Here is a 19,991-nt window from a genome sequence, read left to right on the forward strand (position 1 = left end):
GATTCTTCCTTTCCCTCTTTACCTCACTTACATACCATATTCACCAACTAGAACACTTACGTTTTATATACTGATCAATGTGTGTTCTTTTTTAAAATTAAAATTATAAAGAGAATGAGAGATAACAAATAAGAGATAACAAAGACAATATATTAGATACACCTGATAAAATAGCATCAAAATATATAATGCAAAAAAAAAAAAACAGAAGTTCTAGAATAAATATATAAATGTACAATCGTAGTGGAAATTTTAACCATTTTTCTCAGAATTAACAAACTTGGCCTAGTGAAAATACATGTCGACTACCCCAAGCAACCTCAAAATATACATTTTTCAAACATTGGAATATTGATTTTTTAAAAACCGGACACTGACTAGGTCATAAAGTAAATCCTAACAAATTTCAAAGGAATTATTTTAAACTGGCAATCAATAACCAGAAGATATCCATAAAAACCCAATATGTTGAGAAATTCAAGATATACATCTATGAATAATTCTCAAATAAAGAAAATTATAAGAAAAATTATAAAACATTTTAATGTAACAACAGGAAAAAGCTTACTTATCAAAATTTGTGTCATGCAGTCAAACCAGTACTAAGAGCGAAATGACTAGCCTTAAATTCATTTATTAAAAGAAATAAGACAAACATTCACTATCACAAGTTTTAAAAAATGGTAATAAATACAAAGTTTATGGAATGTTAAGAGGATCAACAAAGCCAAAAGCTGATTCTCTGTAGAGACTAATACTAACAAACCTGTTGTGAAACTGATTAAGAAAAAAAAAAGAAAAAGAGAAGACACAAATTACCAGTATGAAGAGTAAAAGAGGATAGGTCATGACAGACATTAGTAAAGACATTAAAAACATAAGAAACCATATTAAATTAATGACATTGCACCAACAGATTTCAAAACTAAAAATATAAGTTAAAGAAAGTATAGGAAGATTGGTAGAAGGAAGGGAAGAATGAAGGTGGGGTAAACAGAAGGGGGAATGAACCGTGACAGACTACGGACTCTGGGAAACAAACTGAGGGCTTCAGAGGGGCAGGGGGTGGGGGATTGGGATAGGCCGGTGATGGGTATTAAGGAGGGCACATATTACATGGTGCACTGGGTGTTATACACAAATAATGAATCATGGAACAGTACATCAAAAACTAAGGATGTACTGTATGGTGACTAACATAACATAATAAAAAATTATTATAAAAATAGTGAACAAAAAAAAAAAAAAAAAAAGAAGAAAGAAAAGAAAATACAACTTACCAAAACTGAAAGAACTAGAAAACCTGAATGTCCTAAGGTCATAAAAGAAATTGAATCAATAATTAAAACCCTTCCCAGTGCTTTTTCAGCAACTTCTAGCAGATATTCAAAGAAGAAATAATTAGAATACTGTGCTGAAATTCCCAGAGAGATAGAGATACAGGAAAAGAGGACATCCTTCCTAAATACTTTTATAAAACTACCATTACTTGATATCAAAATCAAATAAAGACAGTATAAAAAAGGAAATTATAGAGCAATTTCACTCTTGAACATATAGGTAAAAATCTTAAAACAAATATAAGCAAAATTAATCCAGCATGAATATAAAGGAAAACATATCCTGACAAATTTAAATTTATTCCAAGAATATGAGATTGGTATTATATTTAAAAATCAGCTTATATAATGTACGATGTTAAGAAAAAATATATTTTTACCATTTCAATAAATGCAAATAAAAAATGCTAAATAAAACTCTACATCCTTAGCTCAGATAAAATTCTTGAAACAGTAAATGAATAAAATCTTTTTAACCTGATAAATTATATACCTATATAATTTAAAAGTTTCCAGTCAACTTTATACTCTAAAAAGTTGTTGTTGGACCTCAATTTTAAAGTGGATATGTAGGGGAATTTTCCCCACACCATCAAGCAAGTCTCCAGGACATTAGCTGGGTGTCACAAAATTCAACTCAATTTTGGCACTATTCCAAGATAGCATCAGATTCCACAGTTTAAGGATTCAGTCCTACAGGGCTATTCCCCTTACCTCAACTTCAGATGCCAGTCCCAAGCCCAGGTTATTACCTTTTTTCCTGCTGACTAGCTATAGATCAGAGTTTCCAAGGACCACCTTCTTGGGCTCAAATAATCTGCTAGAGAGGAGAATTTAAGATGGTGGAGGAGTAGGGGGGCCCTAAGTTTGTCTCATCCCTCAAATACAGCTAGATAGTATCAAATCATTCTGAATACCTAAGAAATCAATCAGAGATCTGAGAAAACAAATGCTGCAAGCCTACAAATAGAAAAACAACCACCATTTGGAAGGTAGAAGGTTCTGAGACTTGAACCCAGTGATACACCTGCTTAAGGAGGCTACCCCCAAAGTATTATAAGCAGCAGAGCACAGAACTGAAACTTTCAGAAGTCTGCTACAGTGGGGTATATGCTTGCAATGAAACTAGACCACTTTCTTACACCTTACACAAATTCAAAATGGATGAAAGACCTAAATGTGAGACAGGAATCCATCACAATCCTAGCAGAGACCACAGGCAGCAACCTCTTTGACCTCAGCCACAGAAACTTCTTGCTAGATACGTCTCCAAAGGCAAGGGAAACAAAAGCAAACATGAACTGTTGGGACTTCATCAGGATAAAAAGCTTTTGCACAGCAAAGCAAGCAACAGACAAAACTAAAAGGCAACCTATAGAATGGGAGAAGATGTTTGCAAACAACATATCTAATAAAGGGCTAGTATCCAAAATCTATAAAGAACTTATTAAACTCAACACCCCAAAACCAAAAAATCCAGTTTAGAAATGGGGAGAAGGTATGAACAGACATTTCTGTGAAGAAGACATACAGAAGGCTAACAGACATGAAAAAATGCTCACGGGCATCAGGGCAATACAAACGAAAACCACCTGTGAGATACCATCTCACACCTGTCAAAATGGCTAAAATGAGCAACTCAGGAAAAAATAGATTTGGTGAAGATGTGGAGAAAGGGGAACCCTCTTACACTGTTGGTGGGAATGCAAACTGGTGCAGCCACTTGGGAAACAGTATGGAAGTTCCTCACAAAAGTTAAAAATAGAACTACCCTATGACCCAGCAATTAAACTACTAGGTATTTACCCAAAGGATATAAACATAGAGATTTGAAAGGGCACATGCACCCCAATGTTTATGGCAGCAATGTCCACAATACCCAAAATATGGAAAGAAGGGGAACTCTCTTAACTGTTGGTAGGAATGGAAACTGGTGTAGCCACTCTGGAAAACAGCATGGAGGTTCCTCAAAAAAGTTAAAAATAGAGCTACCCTACAACCCAGCAACTGCACTACTAGGTATTTATCCAAAGGAGATAAACATAGCGATTCAAAGGGGCACATGCACCCCAATGTTTATAGCACCAATGTCCAAGATAGCCAAAATATGGAAAGAGCCCGGATGTCCATCAACAGATGAATGGATATAAGAAGATGTGAGTTATATATATATATATAGTTATAGTTATATATATATATGTATATATATATATATATATATATAGTTATATATATATAACTCAGCCATCAAAAAGAATGAAATCTTGCTATTTGCAAAACATGGATGGAGCTAGAGTGTATTATGTTAAGTGAAATAAGTCATCAGAGAAAGATAAATACCATATGATTTCACTTATATGCAGAATTTAAGAAGGAAAACAGATGAACGAATGGAAAGCAGGGAAAGAAAAATAGGAGAGAGAGAAACAAGTCATAAGAGACTCTTGATAGAGAACAAATTGAGGATTGATGGAGGGAGGTGGGTGGGGGATGGGCTAGATGGGTGATGGGTATTAAAGAGGGCACTTGTGATGACCACTGGATGTCGTATGTAAGTGATGAATCACTGAAGTCTACTCCAGAAACCAATACTGCACTATATGTTAATTAACAAAATTAAAATTAAAAAAAAGACAAACATCTCAATGGATTTTCATACTGACTTGAAAGTAATACAAATAAGAAATATTAATAATAACAAATTACATAACCTAGATGCAATGGACAAAATCTCTGAAATGCAGAACCTACCAATATTAACTCAGGAAGATATAGAAAATCTGAATGGACCTATAACAAGCAAAGATATTGAATTACTACCAAGAACTTTCCAATTTAAAAAAGTGAAGTATCAGGGATGCCTCGGTGGCTCAGGCCATTAAGCAGCTGCCTTCGGTTCAGGTCATGATCTTGGGGTCCTGGGATCAAGCCCCACGTTGGGATCCCTGCTCAGTGGGGAGTCTCTTCTCCCTCTCCCTCCACCCCCTGCTTCCCCCCACTCATGCTTGCTCTCTCTCAAATAAATAACTTCTTAAACTCAACACACCAAAAAAAAAATAATCAAATCAAAAAATGGGCAGAAGATATTAACACTTTCCAATGAAGACATACGAATGGCTAACAGACACATGAAAAAATGTTCAACATCATTAGCCATCAGGGAAATTCAAATCAAAACCACATTGAGAAACCACCTTACACCAGTTAAGAATGGCAAAAATCGACAAGGCAAGAAACAACAAATGTTGGAGAGGATGTGGAGAAAGGGGAACTCTCTTACACTGTTGGTAGGAATGCAAGTTGGTACAGCCACTTTAGAAAACAGTGTGGGGTCCCTCAAAAAGTTAAAAATAGAGCTACCCTATGACCCAGCAATTGCACTACTAGGTATTTACCCCAATACAGATGTAGTGAAGAGAAGGGCCATATGCACCCCAATGTTCATAGCAGCATTGTCCACAATAACCAAACTGTGGAAGGAGCTGAGATACCTATCAACAGACAAACGGATAGAGAAGATGTGGTCCATATATACAATGGAATATTACTCAGCCATCAGAAAGGATGATTACCCAACATTTGCATCAACATGGATGGAACTGGAGGAAACATAATTATGAAAAATAAAAATAAAATAAATAAAAGTAAACACACACACACACACCACACACACACGTACACAAAATAAATGAAATCTTAAAAAAATAAAAAAGCAAAATACCAAATGGCTTCACTGGTGAATTATATGGAAATTTAGAGAATAATTAACACCAATCCCTCTTAAACTTTCCAAAATATATAGAGAAAGGACTGCTTCATAACTCATTCCATGAGGTCAGAATAACCCAAGTAACAAAGTCAGGGAAAGACATCACAAGAAAATAAAATATGTGAATTATAGATGCAAAAGTCATCAACAAAATCTAGCAAACTGAATACAGCAACATTTTTTAAAGGTTTTTGTTTAATTCCAGTATAGTTAACATTACACTTGTTTCAGGCTTACAATAAACTGATTCAACAATTCTATACATTACTCAATGTTCATCATGATAACTGTATTCTTAATTCCATTCACCTATTTCATCCATCCCCCACCCACCACCTTTCTGGTAACAATGTTAGTTCTCTGTAGTTAAGAGTTTCTGGTTTACCTCTCTCTCCCTTTTTATTTCTTTGTCCTTTGTTTTGTGTCTTAAATTCTACATATGAGTGAAATCATATGGTATTTGTCTTTCTCTATTTCACTTAGCATTATTCTATCTCCATCCATGTTGTTGCAAATGGTCTGATTTCATTCTTTTTTATGGCTGAATAATATTCCATGGTGTGTGTGTGTGTGTGTGTGTGTGTGTGTGTGTGTGTGTGTGTACACCACCTCCTCTTTATCCATTCATCTATCGATGGACACTTGGGCTGATTTCATAATTTGGCTATTGTTTTTTTTTTTTAAAGATTTTATTTATTTATTTGACAGAGATAGAGACAGCCAGTGAGAGAGGGAACACAAGCGGGGGAGTGGGAGAGGAAGAAGCAGGCTCATAGTGGAGGAGCCTGACATGGGGCTCGATCCCGTAACACCGGAATCACGCCCTGAGCCGAAGGCAGACGCCTAACCGCTGTGCCACCCAGGCGCCCCCATAATTTGTCTATTGTTAATGCTACAATAAACATAGGGGTGCATGTGTCCCTTTGAATTAGTGTTTTTGTATTTTGGGGGTAAATATCCATTAGGGGAATTACTGGATTATAAGGCAATTCTATTTTTAATTTTTTTAGGAACTCCAATACTGTTTTCCACAGTGGCTACACCAGTTTCCATTCTCACCAAAAGCACCAACTTTTTCTCCACATCTTCACCAATGTTCATTATTCTTTGTTTTTGACTTTTACCATTCTGACAGGTGTGAGGAGTTATCTCACCATAGTTACGATTTGCATTTCCTGATGATTAGGGATGTTGAGCATCTTCTCATGTGTCTGTTGGTCATCTCGACGTCTTCTTTGGAGAAATGTCTCTTCATGTCTTCTGTCCATTTCTTAATTTGATTATCTGTGTTTTGGGTGTTGAGTTGTAAATCATTTTTTTCTAGATTTTGGATATTAACTAACCCTTTATTGGGTATGTCATTTGTAAATATCTTCTCCCACTCTGAAGTTTGCCTTTTAATTCTGTTGATTGTTTCCTTTACTGTGCGGAAGATTTTTATTTTGATGTGGTCTCAATAGTTAATTATTTTTGCTTTTACTTCCTCCCTCAGGAGACATATCTAGAAAAATGTTGCTTTGGCTGATGTCAAAGAAGTTATTGTCTCTGCTCTCTTCTAGGATTTTTATGGTTTCAGGCCTCACATTTAGAGACTTGAAACCTTTAATTCATTTTGAGTTTATTTTTGTGTATAGTATAAGAAAGGGGTCCAGTTTCATTCTTTTGCGTGTAACTGTCCAGTTTTCCCAGCATCATTTGTTGAAGAGACTCTCTTTTTCCCACCAGATATTCTTTCCTCCTTTGTCAAAGATTAATTTACCATATAATTGCAGGTTTATTTCTGGGTTCTCTATTCTGTTCCATTGATCTATGTGTCTAGTTTTGTGCCAGTACCATATTGTTTTGATTATCACAGTTTTGCAATATACTTGAAGTATGGAATTGTGATACCTCCAGTTTTGCTTTTCTTTTACAAGACTGCTTCAGCTATTCAGGGTCTTTTGTGGTTCCATACAAATTTCAGGATTTTTTGTTCTAGTTCTGTGAAAAATACTTTTGGTATGTTAACAGAAATTGCATTAAATCTGTACATTGCCTTGGGTAGTACAGACATTTTAACAATATTTGTTCTTCCAATCCATAAGCACGGAATGTTTTCCATTTCTTTGTGTCCTCTTTAATTTCTTTCATCATTGTCTTATAGTTTTCAGAATATAGGTCTTTCACCTCTGTGGTTAAATTCATTCCTAGGCATTTTATTATTTCTGGTGCAACTGTAAACGGGATTGTTTTCTTAATTTCTCTTTCAGTGAAAGGACCACCTCCAAAGAAATGCACACATGTGTGGGAACTTGACATATAGCAGAGTAGGTATTGCAGAGTAGTGAGGAAAAGGTGAACTGTTTATCATTTGTTGCTAGGACAACTGCCTATGCACTTGGGAGAACAATCAATTCCTACATCATACCACACACAAAAGAACACAGGAAGATAATTTTGTGACTTTGGAGTAGAGGATTTTTTCACTGAAATATTTAATATCACAAACTATGAAGGAAAATATTGGTAAAGGAAAAGATTGGTTACATTAAAATTAGTAACTATTAAAAGACACCATAAAAAAGGGGGGGAAGCTCCAAACTGGGACAAGTTTTGCAACACATTTTCAACTAACAAAAGGTAGGTAGCAGGAATATATAAATAACTCCTGCAAATCAATAATCATAATAGATAAGAACACACAAACAGATTTTACAGAAAAGGAAACACATGACCCATATTAAGAACAAACACTCACGGTAAGTGAGAAAATGCAAGTTATATGCAAACAATGAATCATGGAACACTACCTCAAAAACTAATGATGTACTGTATGGTGACATAATATAATAATAATAAAAAAAAGAAAAAAAAAGAAAATGCAGGTTTGAACTGCCATTAGATAGTATTTCATATCTCCAGTATGGCACATATTAAAGTATGATGTAGTAAATTTTGGCAAGGATATGGAATAACAGGAATTCTCATCTTCTTCCAGTGGGACTCTAAATGCACAGAACTACTTTGGAAGTGTTGGACATAGGTAGTCAGGTTGGACATTTACAAACCCCATGACCCAGGAATTCCTTTTCTACGTATGTACCATAGTGAAAGTCTAACACATATAAACCAAAGACACGTACAAAACTGTTCTAAATATTTAGCCTTCCATAATTCCAGAAACAGAGAATGACAGTATTTGTTTCCTAACTATGTCATTTTTCTCTTTGGTATATCACATTCTGCCTTACATTGACACACCACTTTTCTTTACCTCCTGGGTTGGTTGGTTTTATTTGTTTGTTTGTTTTGGCTGCTTGTAGGTTGTACATGTGATCATGCGCCTTGTAAGGACCCATGAACTAACAATACTCATGATAATTTACTGAGAAAAAAAAATAAAATGAAATAGAGTTACTGATCATGATTGCTATTGGCATGTGAGCCCTCAAAAAGCAAGGAAACAATTTTTGCTTGCCTTTATTAGATACTGTACCGGTACAATGAATGACTGTTAGATACTTACGTCCATTGACTTGACTTCCCATTCCAATCTTCCAGTCTTTCAAAAATGTTTAAAAACTAACCTCTATAGGAAGCATTCCTAGGTTTATCTCAATCCTAATATGAAGTTAGAGTATGTTAATCCTTTTTTCCTGTGTATACTATGATTCACTAATTTTCATTGCTCTCTGCATACCATATGCAAAGCAGCAGGTAAAGGTTAAAAAGAATACTCAAATGTGACCTTATTTTAGTTTCTATCATTTTTTCACATGTATACTATACTATATTAATTTTCACTGCTCCCTTCATTCCCTTTCGTACCATTTCATGTACTTACAATACTTGTCTTTTAGTTAGAATGTAAACAGAGGCTACAGATGAGATGGCAAATGAAAGTCACAGAAGCTTCTAAATATAATCCCCATGGAGTCACTAATTCTCTCTACCAGGAGTTTTAGACTCACCTTTATTGAAGAACGTGCTAACCATAAAGCTGAAGAATATTGTGGCGATGGCAAAACACAGCAAAAAAACGAAGACAAGAGATGGGTCACTGTATTGAATGACTGGCACAGGTTCTATCTAACAAAACAATCAGGAAGCCAGTTGAGTCATACTCTAAATGGCATCACAGCAAAACAGAAGAGGAGAAATGAAACATCTTTAAATATTTTGATAGTCCTAGTGAAACTAAAGATAAATCTCAGGGAGATGAGTAAACAATTCATTAACTACAAAAGGTCCACACACCTAGACTTAAACTTTAGTTTGCTGAGAGACTAAGCAGCCCTTTAATTTCCAGAGTGGAGTCAAACAATAGACATGTGTTCACTTCCTGACAATCTGAATCCATTAGGCCCACACCATGTTATCTGTCTTTCCTCTAGAAGTTTAGCTATAGCATGGCTACAGTGAAATAGACACTTGCCTTCACAAAGAAAATCATGCACAGCAAAAGGATGATAAATGAATACAAAGACAGGAATGTGAAGAAATAGGCAGCCCAGAGCATCCAATTACTGAGTCCTGAAACGAGCAGATACTCCTGTGGGAGAGTTAACACAAACCAAACATCATGTAAAACAATATAACTATACAAAATGCATTCACAAACATTATCTGATTTATTTCTATCACAATCAAATTTGGTGAAATAAGAAATATTATCATGCCCAGTTATAGAGGAGGAGCTCAATGACTTAATTAAAATTATTCAGCTAGTGTATGGCAGTGCTATTATGCTTGCAAGCCTGGAGATGATTTCACCAGTAATTTACCACATATTGTTCAGGTATGAAAAACCCTTAAATAAAACTATAAACTGCTTAGATTAACATCCCCTTTCTTTTTGTTATTCCCTCTTCTAGGAGGTATTAAAGAATGTAAGTATGTTTTAATTAAATTATAAAAGATAGAAGCAAACACTGAAACTATGATAAAAAATAAGGGGGAAAATTCAGTTTTAGCAGTAATCTTTATGAACTACATTCTTTAAAGAAATATTTTGTATTTCGAGTGTTAACAAAAGAGCATCAAAAAAGTTTCGCTAAGCATATAATGTAGAACACAATAAGAAGATTCAAAAGAGTGGTATGAGTCCTCACAGGCTATTTTAAATACTTCTATTGAATTTTACTGATGTACCAATATTAAATTCTTTAACTTAAAGCTCTTCTAGAGTAGAAGGCAGAGACTGTTTGCCTATCTGTATCTGCCTGGCCTATACAAAGAGTTTCAGAGGAGAGGTGGGTGGGGGAATGGGATAGGCTGGTGATGGGTAGTAAGGAGGGCACGTATTGCATGGTGCACTGGGTTATACGCAACTAATGAATCATCGAACTTTACATCAAAACCAGGGATGTACTGTATGGTGACAAACAATATAATAAAAAAATTACGATTAAAAAATTAAAAAAAAAACCACAAACAAAAAAAGAAATCAGAACAGTACAGTACTGTCATTAAAACAGACTATAGAGCAATGCAACAGAAGAAAGAGCAGAGAGGTAAATTCACACATATATGGTCAATTAATTTATGACAAAGAAGTAAAAAATACACAATGGGAAAACGATAATTTAGAAAAAATACATATAGAAGGCATCCAAGCAGATGAGACAATCTTACATGCAAATCAGATTCCACACATAAAAAGTCAGAATTAATAAATGAATCATCAATGTAGGAGAATACAAAGTTAACACACAAAAATCAGTTGAAGTTTTATACACTACCAATGAGCAACCTAAAATGAAATTAGGAAAACAATTCCATTTACAAGAGCATCAAAAAGAGTAAAATACGGGGTGCCTGGGTGGCTAAGTCAGTTAAGCGTCTGCCTTTGGCTCAGGTCATGATCCAGGAGTCCCAGGATCGAGTCCCCAAGATCAAGTCTCGCATCAGGCTCCCTGCTCAGTAGGGAGTCTGCTTCTCCCTCTGCCCTTCACCCAGCTCGTGCTCTCTCTCAAATAAATAAAATCTTAAAGAAAAGAATAAAATACTTAGGAATAAACTTAACCAAGAAGGTGAAAGACTTGTACAATTAAAACAAAGAAAAGTGAAAGACCTCTACATTTTTGAGGCTAATACACTCCCATAAAATTTTTTAAAATTAGAAAATTAGATAAAATTTTTAAAAAATTTTGGTGAAATGTAGAGCAAACAGAATTTTCATACATTGTTAATGGAAGTGAAAATTCGTAATATTTTACTGGCAAACTTTGGCACTATGTACTAGAGTTAAATATGCATAATCTAACATTCAGTAAAAAAAAATGTCTAAAATATTCATAGAAGAATTACTTATAATGCCCAAACCCCAAACACTAAAGGGAAATAGATAAATTGTGATAGTCATACTATGGAATCTTAAAACTCATATAACTCAATGAATATAAATGAACTACAGCTACATATTTAGCTGAATCACACAGACACAACATAATACAGTGCTTGATTCCATTTATCAAGGTCAAGGCAGACAAAACTAACTTGTAATATTAGAAGTTAGGTTAGTATATACTTTGGGGAAAATGTTTTGAGGGGTACACAAGCAGACTTCTAGAGTGTTGGGAGTGTTTTATTTCTCACGGGGTCACAATAAAATGTGCATACTTTCTTCATGAGAACCCATTCAACTCTACTACAATAGTTAGAATGTTAGCGTCTCCTCAAAATTCCTAAGTTGAAAACCCAGTTCCCAGTGTGATGGCACTTTGAGGTGGGGCCCCTGAGAGATAATTAGGTGATGAGGGCTGAGCCCTCATGAATCAAATTAGTGCCCTTATAAAGGAGACCCCAGAGAGCTTGCATTTCTTCTGTCACATGTCACATGAGGAGACAGTGATGAATGAGGTGCCATCTATGAACCACAGAGTGGATTCTCATCAGACCTTCTGAATCTGCTGGCACCTTGATCTTGGACTCTCTAGATTGCAGGACGGAGAGAAATAAATTTCTATTTCTTATAAGCTATACAGTTTATGATATTTTTGTTGCAGTAGCCTGAATGGATTAAAACACACTTCTGATTTGTGCACTTTTCTGTGTGTATGTATGTTATACTTCAAAGAAAATACTAAAAAATGAAATATAAGTGTTCTGTAGTTTCTACAGTACAGATCCTTTACCTCTTTGGCTACATTTATTTCTATGTATCTTATAGTTTTTGGTGCAATTGTAAATGGGATCGATTCCTTAATTTCTCTTTCTTCAGACACATTCTTAGTATATAGAAATGCAACTGAATTCTGTGCACTGATTTTGTATCCTGCCACTTTGCTGAATAAACTTTCTGAAAATGTCCATGCTGCCCAGAGCAATCTATACATTCAATGCAATCCCTATCAAAATACCATGGACATTTTTTACAGAGCTGGAACAAACAATCCTAAAATGTGTATAGAACCTTCAGAAAAGACCCCAAATTGCCAGGGGAATGTTGAAAAAGAAAACCAAAGCTGGGGGCATCATAGTTCCAGACTTCAAGATCAATTACAAAGCTGTAATAATCAAGACAGCATGGTACTGGCACAACAACAGACACAAAGACCAATGGAATAGAACAGAGACTCCAGAAATGGACCCTCAAGTCTATGGTCAACTAATCTTTGACAAATCAGGAAAAAACATCCAATGGAAAAAAGACAGTCTCTTCAACAAATGGTGCTGGGAAAATTGGATAGCCACAGGCAGAAGAATAAAACTGGACCATTCTCTTACACCATACACAAAGATAAACTGAAAATGGATGAAAGACCTAAATGTGAGACAGGAATCCATCAAAATCCTAGAGGGAAACACAGGTAGTAACCTCTACGACCTTGGCCACAGCAACTTTTTCCAAGACATGTCTCTCAAAGCAAGGCAAACAAAAGCAACTGGGACTTCATCAAGATGAAAAGCTTCTGCACAGCAAAGGAAACAGTCAATAAAACTAAAAGGCAACCTATGGAATGGGAGAAGATATTTGCAAATGACATTACAGATAAAGGGCTGGTATCCAAGATTGATAAAGAACTTCTCAAACTCAACACCCGGAAAACAAATAATCCAGTCAAAAAATGGGCAGAAGACATGAACAGACATTTCTCCAAAGAAACATACAAATGTGGCTAACTGACACATGAAAAAATGCTCCACATCACTAGCCATCAGGGAAATACAAATCAAAACCACAATGAGATATCACCTACACCAATCAGAATGGCCAAAATTAACAGGACAGGAAACAACAAATGTTGGCGAGGATGTGGAGAAAGGGGAACCCTCTTACACTGTTGGTAGGAATCCAAGCTGACACAGCCACTCTGGAAAACAGTATGGAGGTTCCTCAGGACATTAAAAATAGAGCTACCTTATGACCCAGCAATTGCACTACTGGGTATTTACCCCAAAGATACAGATGTAGTGAAAAGAAGGGGTACATGCACCCCAATGTTCACAGCAGCAATGTCCACAATAGCCAAACTGTGGAAGGAGCCGAGATGTCCTTCAACAGATAAATGGATAAAGAAGATGTGGTTCATATATACAATGGAATATTACTCAGTCATCAGAAAGGATGAATATCCACCATTTGCATTGACATGGATGGAACTGGAGGGGATTATGCTACGTGAAATAAATCAAGAAGAGAAAGATAATTATCACATGATTTCACTCATATGTGGAATATAAGGAATAGTGTAGAGGATCACAGGGGAAGGGAGGGAAAACTGAATGGGAAGAAATCAGAGAGGGAGACAAACCATGAGAGACTTTGGACTCCGGAAAACTAAATTGAGGGTTTCAGAGGGAGAGGGGTGGGGGATGGGGTAACTGGGTGATGGGCATTAAGGAGGGCACACAATCTGAAGAGCACTGGGTGTTATATGCAATTAATGAATCACTGAACATTACATCAAAAACTAATGATTGGCTAATCGAACTTAAGAAAAAATTTTTAAAAATGAAATATAAATATTGTAAGTCATAATGTTGATGTTTGTGTATCATATTCTGGGGATTCAAAAACAGTGTTAAATTATAATTGAGAATTAAAGAGAGATAATCAACAAGGAGATGGCAGCTACAACACCTGAGACAAGTAAGTTAACTGTGTGTTCACCAATCAGAAGAGAGAGAGGAAAGCACTAGTGTCACAGGAAACACAAACATAAAGGAAGTTTTTTAAAAAGTCATTCATTTTGGCTGGAAGGAAAGGTATCTATGTGTTTTTTGCTCTCAGTGAAACACAATTCTTGAGGGGACTATAAGAGGTCATTGAAAAATTTTTTTTCAGCAATCAGAAATTGGTTAAAAAATTTCAGTATGTTTTTTTCTTTTTTTAAGATTCTATACATAAGTGAAATCATATGGTATTTGTCTTTTCTCTGACTTATTTCACTTAGCATAATACCATCTAGGTCCATCCATGCTGTTGTAAATGGCTAGATCTCATTTTTTATGGCTAATATTCCATTGTATCCATATAAAACATCTTCTTTACTCATTCATCTGTAGATGGATAACAAACAAATAAACAAAAACAAAGACATACCTATAAATACAGATGGCTGCCAGAGAGGGGAGTGGGGAGCTGGGCAAAATGGGTGAAGGGAAGTGGGAGGTACAGGCTTCCAGCTATCAGATGAATAAGTAATGGGGATGAGAGGTACAGCATAGGGATATAGTCAGAGGTATGTTGACAGATGGTAGTTACACCTGTGCTGAGCATAGCATAATGTGTGAACTTATCCAATCACTATGCTGTACAGCTGAAACTAATGTAACACTGCGTGTCAACAATACTTCCATAAAAATTTCTTCTTAAATCACAGAATCATAGCATCTTGGAATTGATTTGTATCTGAATTCATCTAGACACATCTCCACAAATCAAGTAGATTATTTCTTTGTAACTCTCCTTATTCCAGAGATGTTTGAGGGCATCTGGCATTTAAATTCTATCTATAAACAATGATAACAAAATGAGGAGTAGGCAGGGGCCAAATATTAGAAAATGTATATGCTTAAGTGGAATTTACTCAGCAGAGAACAAAGATAAATACAACCTTCAATTTTATTTAAACACTCAACACCTTTTTCCTTCTTTACACTTCACAACAGCAGGTCCAGGTGATTTGATGGTGATAATTTTTCATATAATATCTAGCTTAATATCATGACAGCCCTGCAAATTAGTTATTAATATATACTCAATTTATATCTGAGAAAAAAGGCTAGAAAAGTTATATGACATGTCAGAGTCAATAAATAATAGAGATAGGATTCAAATCTATGATTTATCAGAGTTCCTAAAACTTATTAGGCAATAAATCAATTACACATATAAATAATCTCTCCCTCTCTATATATTTATATAATATTATTGTATAATATATATGTTAAATATATAATTATATGTTAATTATAATCACATATTATCTTGAAATTTACTTGTATCAAAAATTATCAAGACAATTCCACAAGCCCAGATGATTAATCCTTTGCAACTCACCTATTCCAGAGAGATTTTAGAGCATTTGGCATTTAAATTCTATTTGTAAGAATCTTGTGAAGTAGTCTTCTAGAAATAAAACTAAAGAATTCTAATAAAAACAAAATTCTAGAAAACTGCCAAGAGAAGTAAGTGTTCACTTTCTGGCTGCTACTGAAACATAACCATCTATCAATGCTGAGTGGGGAGAAATAATCCAGCCTCCACAAAAATTTATGCTATAGACCCAACTTTTTCTACAGAAGCTCTATTTACCACAAGAAAAGTAGAGTTACCTTCAATCGCTTTTCCTTTTCCCACACAATAGACTGAATGAGGGTAAGATGATTCATAGAGAAGATAAATAAGATTACTAAAGGGGTGAAAATATCAAAAAAGGTAAAGAAGTAATCATGAGAATATTCTGGATATGGAAATCTCTGAACAAAGACGGTGACATCTTGGAATAGCTTTTGTGTAGCCGTGTGGTTATAATATTTCATGATGGCCTGATCCAAGGCATGCTGCATAACCAGGAACCCTTCAGTGATGTACCCTAAATGAGAAAACAAGGATTGCTAAGTACAACAGAACAAGAAATAGCTGAACGGAACAAAGGAAAAGGTAACTAAAGTATGTCAAAAACAAACAAAGTTAATTATTGTAAAGAGGCTCTTGTTGTAGTCTAAATTTCACAGAGCAGCTATTATGGTTTCTTCACGCTAATACATAATAAACACTTCTTTATTATTATTTTTTTTTACTTGAGTATGGTTGATGCACAATGTTTACATTAGTTTCAGGTGTACAATGTCATGATTCAACATGTTTATACATTATGCTATGCTCACCACTAGTGAGGATACCATCTGTCGTCATACATTGCTATTACAATACAATTGACTATATTCCTTATGCTGTGCCTTTTATTCCCATGACTTATTTATTCTTTAACTGGAGGCCTGTATCTCCCATTCCCCTTTACCCATTTTGCCCAGCCATCCCTCCTCTCTGGAAATCATGTTTGTTCTATGTATTTTTAGGGTGATTCCACTTTTTGTTTATTCACTTGTGGGTTTTTTTAGATTCTTTTTAAAAGGATCCTAATTCCCAGCTTCCCAGAAAGTAAAATATTGTTTGAAATTACAGGGCTGCTTTCTGCAATTTCAATCAACTGAATAAACTATTGCATAGGTAAAGACTTTAATTCAGTACCTTTAATATTTGAAAAATTAGGTGAAGGTCATGAGTGAGTTATATGAGCTGATGTCCACTAAAGCAGAGCTACTCAGTGTGGTGCTTGGATCTGTGGCAGTATGCAAATAGCTTCTTACTGTTATATAAGTTTAGTATAAAAATGAGCAAACACTTAAAAACTTATTAAAATTTGGCAATGCCATGACAACTAAAATCTCAGTTTTCTGTTCATCTATACAAGTTCTTTAGAGATTTTGAATGTGAATCTGTGTCACATTTTGTCCCCTCTGGATCTTGCCCTACTGTTTTAATAGGGTCTTTCACATAGGGTGGACTATTTAATTTTAATGAAGTTCAATTTGTCCATTTTTTTCTTTTATAGTAATACATTTTCTGTCTTAATGAATCACTACTGGCCCCAATTTCATGAAGATATTCTCAAAAATTTTGTTGTGGAAGATGATTTTAGCTTTTACATTTGATTTATGATCATCACGTTATTTAACTAATTTTGTGTAGATATGGGCTAATGATCAAGATTTATTCTTTCCATTCACATACCATGTTATTCCATCACAATTTCTTCAAAAGAGTTCCTTTTCCCAGTGAATTATATCGGTGCCTTCATGGAAAAATTAAATGACTATATGTATATGAGTCTACTTCCAGACATCTCATTCTTTTTATTGATGTATTTGTTTATCCTGACACCTATATGGCAATGTCTTTTTTTTTATTTTTATTATGTTATGTTAGTCACCATACAATATAGCCTCAGTTTTTGATGTAGTGTTCCATGATTCATTGTTTTCATATAACACCCAGTGCTCCATGCAATACGTGCCCTCCTTAATACCCATCACCATTCTATCCCAATCTCCCACCACCGCCCCTCTGAAGCCCTCAGTTTGTTATATAGATTTATAGTAAGTCTTGAATGTTCTTTAACACTGGCATTCCTTTTCAAGATTTTTTTTTTTTTTTTTTTTACCAATCTGGACCCTTTGTATTTCCATATGAATTTTAGAATAAGCTTGCCAATTTTTTTTCTAAAAAGACTGCTGGGATTCTGACTGTCACTTTATTGCTAATGTACAATGGGTGTAAGTTACATCCTAACAATTTTGAGTCACCCAACCAATGAGATTTAGATATCTCATCATTTGTTTAGATATTTAAAGTTTTCTTTCAGAAATGGGACTGGAGGAGATTATGCTAAGTGAAATAACTCAAGCAGAGAAAGACAATTATCATATGGTTTCACTCATTTGTGGAACATAAGGAATAGCAGGGCGATTGGTAGAAGAAAGGGAATAATGAAGGGGGGTAAACAGAAGGGAAAATGAACCACAAGAGACTATGGACTCTGGGAAACAAACCAAGGGTTTTGGCGGGGGGGGGGGGAGATGGGTCAGCCCAGTGATGGGTATTAAGGAGGGCATGTATTGCATGGAACACTGGGTGTTACACCCAAACAACCAATCATGGAGCACTACATCAAAAACTAATGATGTACTGTATGGTGACTACCATATCATAATTAATAAATAAATAAATAAATAAATAAATAAATAAATAAATAAATAAATAAATGTTTTGTTTTGGTGTAGACTTATAATTTATTTTTGTATACTATCTTGGGTATTTGCTAAATTAATACATTATATGTAGTACTTTTTTCTGGATCTCTTCCGAATCACCTACGTAACATGATTTTGTCAACTTCACATAATTTCACTCCTTCCTTTCCACAATCTATATGTTTTATTTCATTGCCTTTTTCTGATACAAGCTAGGACTTCCAGTAATATGTTGCAAAGAACTGATAAGAGCAAACATCTTTACTTTGTTCCTGATTAGAGGAGAAATGTTCAATGTTTCACCAGGAAGATATAAATTTCTCACACATGTACTTTATCAGATTCAGAAATTTCACTTTTTTCACTTTTATTGCTACTTTGGCTTGGAGAGTTTTTAAAATATACTTTTTTTTCATGACTCATGTCTTTATTCTATAATTAATTAAAACCTGTCTATACAGATTGTAAAAGTTCTAAGATATATCGATATTATTTCTAAAGTTGTATAACAAATAGTTGGAAAAAAATGATGGTTTATGCACATTTATAGCATAGTCGCAAAATCACAAAGTTTAATTTTTATCCCAACCAAAGAGTACGTAGTAATTTTATAACCTAATATAACTTAGAATTAAAGTAGCTATTATTTAAAGTACAAGCATCACACAAATATAAAAATCATTAAAAAAAACCTAGGGTATTTTTCTGCATAATAAGGAAAAATAGGTCAGTTTCCCAATTAACAAATTGTCACAAAATAAAGAAAATTTAGAGTCAAGTATTGCTTGTTTATATAATAGTTATTCTTCAGAATCATTTTATCTGTTTCTAAAATATACTTTTTTATTTTGGAAAAAAATCTAGTCTTACAGAAAATTTGCAAAAGTAATACAGAGAGTCCTAAATACCATACATTCTCAACAGAGTTACAGAGCTTCAAGCCATAGCACATAAAACAGATCTGTAGTGTATCTGTGGTATTAAAATTTCATGAGGGGAACACACTTAGGGAAAAAATGTCCAAAAAGATTCCCTAGAATAAGATATTTGCAAATGACACTACAGATAAAAGACTAGTATCCAAGATCTACAAAGAACTTCTCAAACTCAATACATCTGAAACAAATAATCAAATCAAAAAATGGGCAGAAGATATGAACAGACACTTTCCAATGAAGACATACAAATGGCTAACAGACACACGAAAAAATGTTCAAAATCATTAGCCATCAGGGAAATTCAAATCAAAACCACACTGATTTTGTGCCAGTACCATGCTGTCTTTGTGATCACAGCTTTGTAGTACAGCTCGAAATCCGGCATTGTGATGCCCCCAGCTTTGTTTTTCCTTTTCAACAGTTCCTTGGAGATTCGGGGTCTTTTCTGGTTCCATACAAATTTAAGGACTATTTGTTCCAGTTCTTTGAAAAACGTTCTCAGTATTTTGATCGGGATAGCATTGAAAGTGTAGATTGCTCTGGGTAGCATGGACATTTTAACTATGTTAATTCTTCCGATCCATGAGCATGGAATATCTTTCCATCTTTTTATGTCTTCCTCAATGTCTTTTAAGAGTGATTTTTAGTTTCTAGAATAAAGGTCCTTTACGTCTCTGGTTAAGTTAATTCCAAGGTAACGTA

General features: G+C 34.7%; 1 protein-coding gene across 1 annotated transcript in view; it reads right to left on the minus strand.

The window, feature by feature from the left end:
* Window positions 1-19,991, minus strand: part of LOC123778839 (phospholipid-transporting ATPase ABCA3-like) — a 144,981-nt gene that overhangs the window by 113,647 nt on the left and 11,343 nt on the right. The window contains exons 5-7 of the mRNA XM_087865578.1: window positions 15,871-16,130; window positions 9,524-9,640; window positions 9,060-9,177 (exon numbers count right to left, since the gene is read on the minus strand). Coding sequence (XP_087721704.1) covers window positions 9,060-9,177; window positions 9,524-9,640; window positions 15,871-16,130 — 495 coding nt within the window. The remainder of the gene's footprint in view (window positions 1-9,059; window positions 9,178-9,523; window positions 9,641-15,870; window positions 16,131-19,991) is intronic.

This window comes from Ursus americanus, chromosome 2, assembly GCF_024610735.1.
Source record: "Ursus americanus isolate L20-20 chromosome 2, mUrsAme1.1.p, whole genome shotgun sequence".
NCBI lineage: Eukaryota > Metazoa > Chordata > Mammalia > Carnivora > Ursidae > Ursus > Ursus americanus.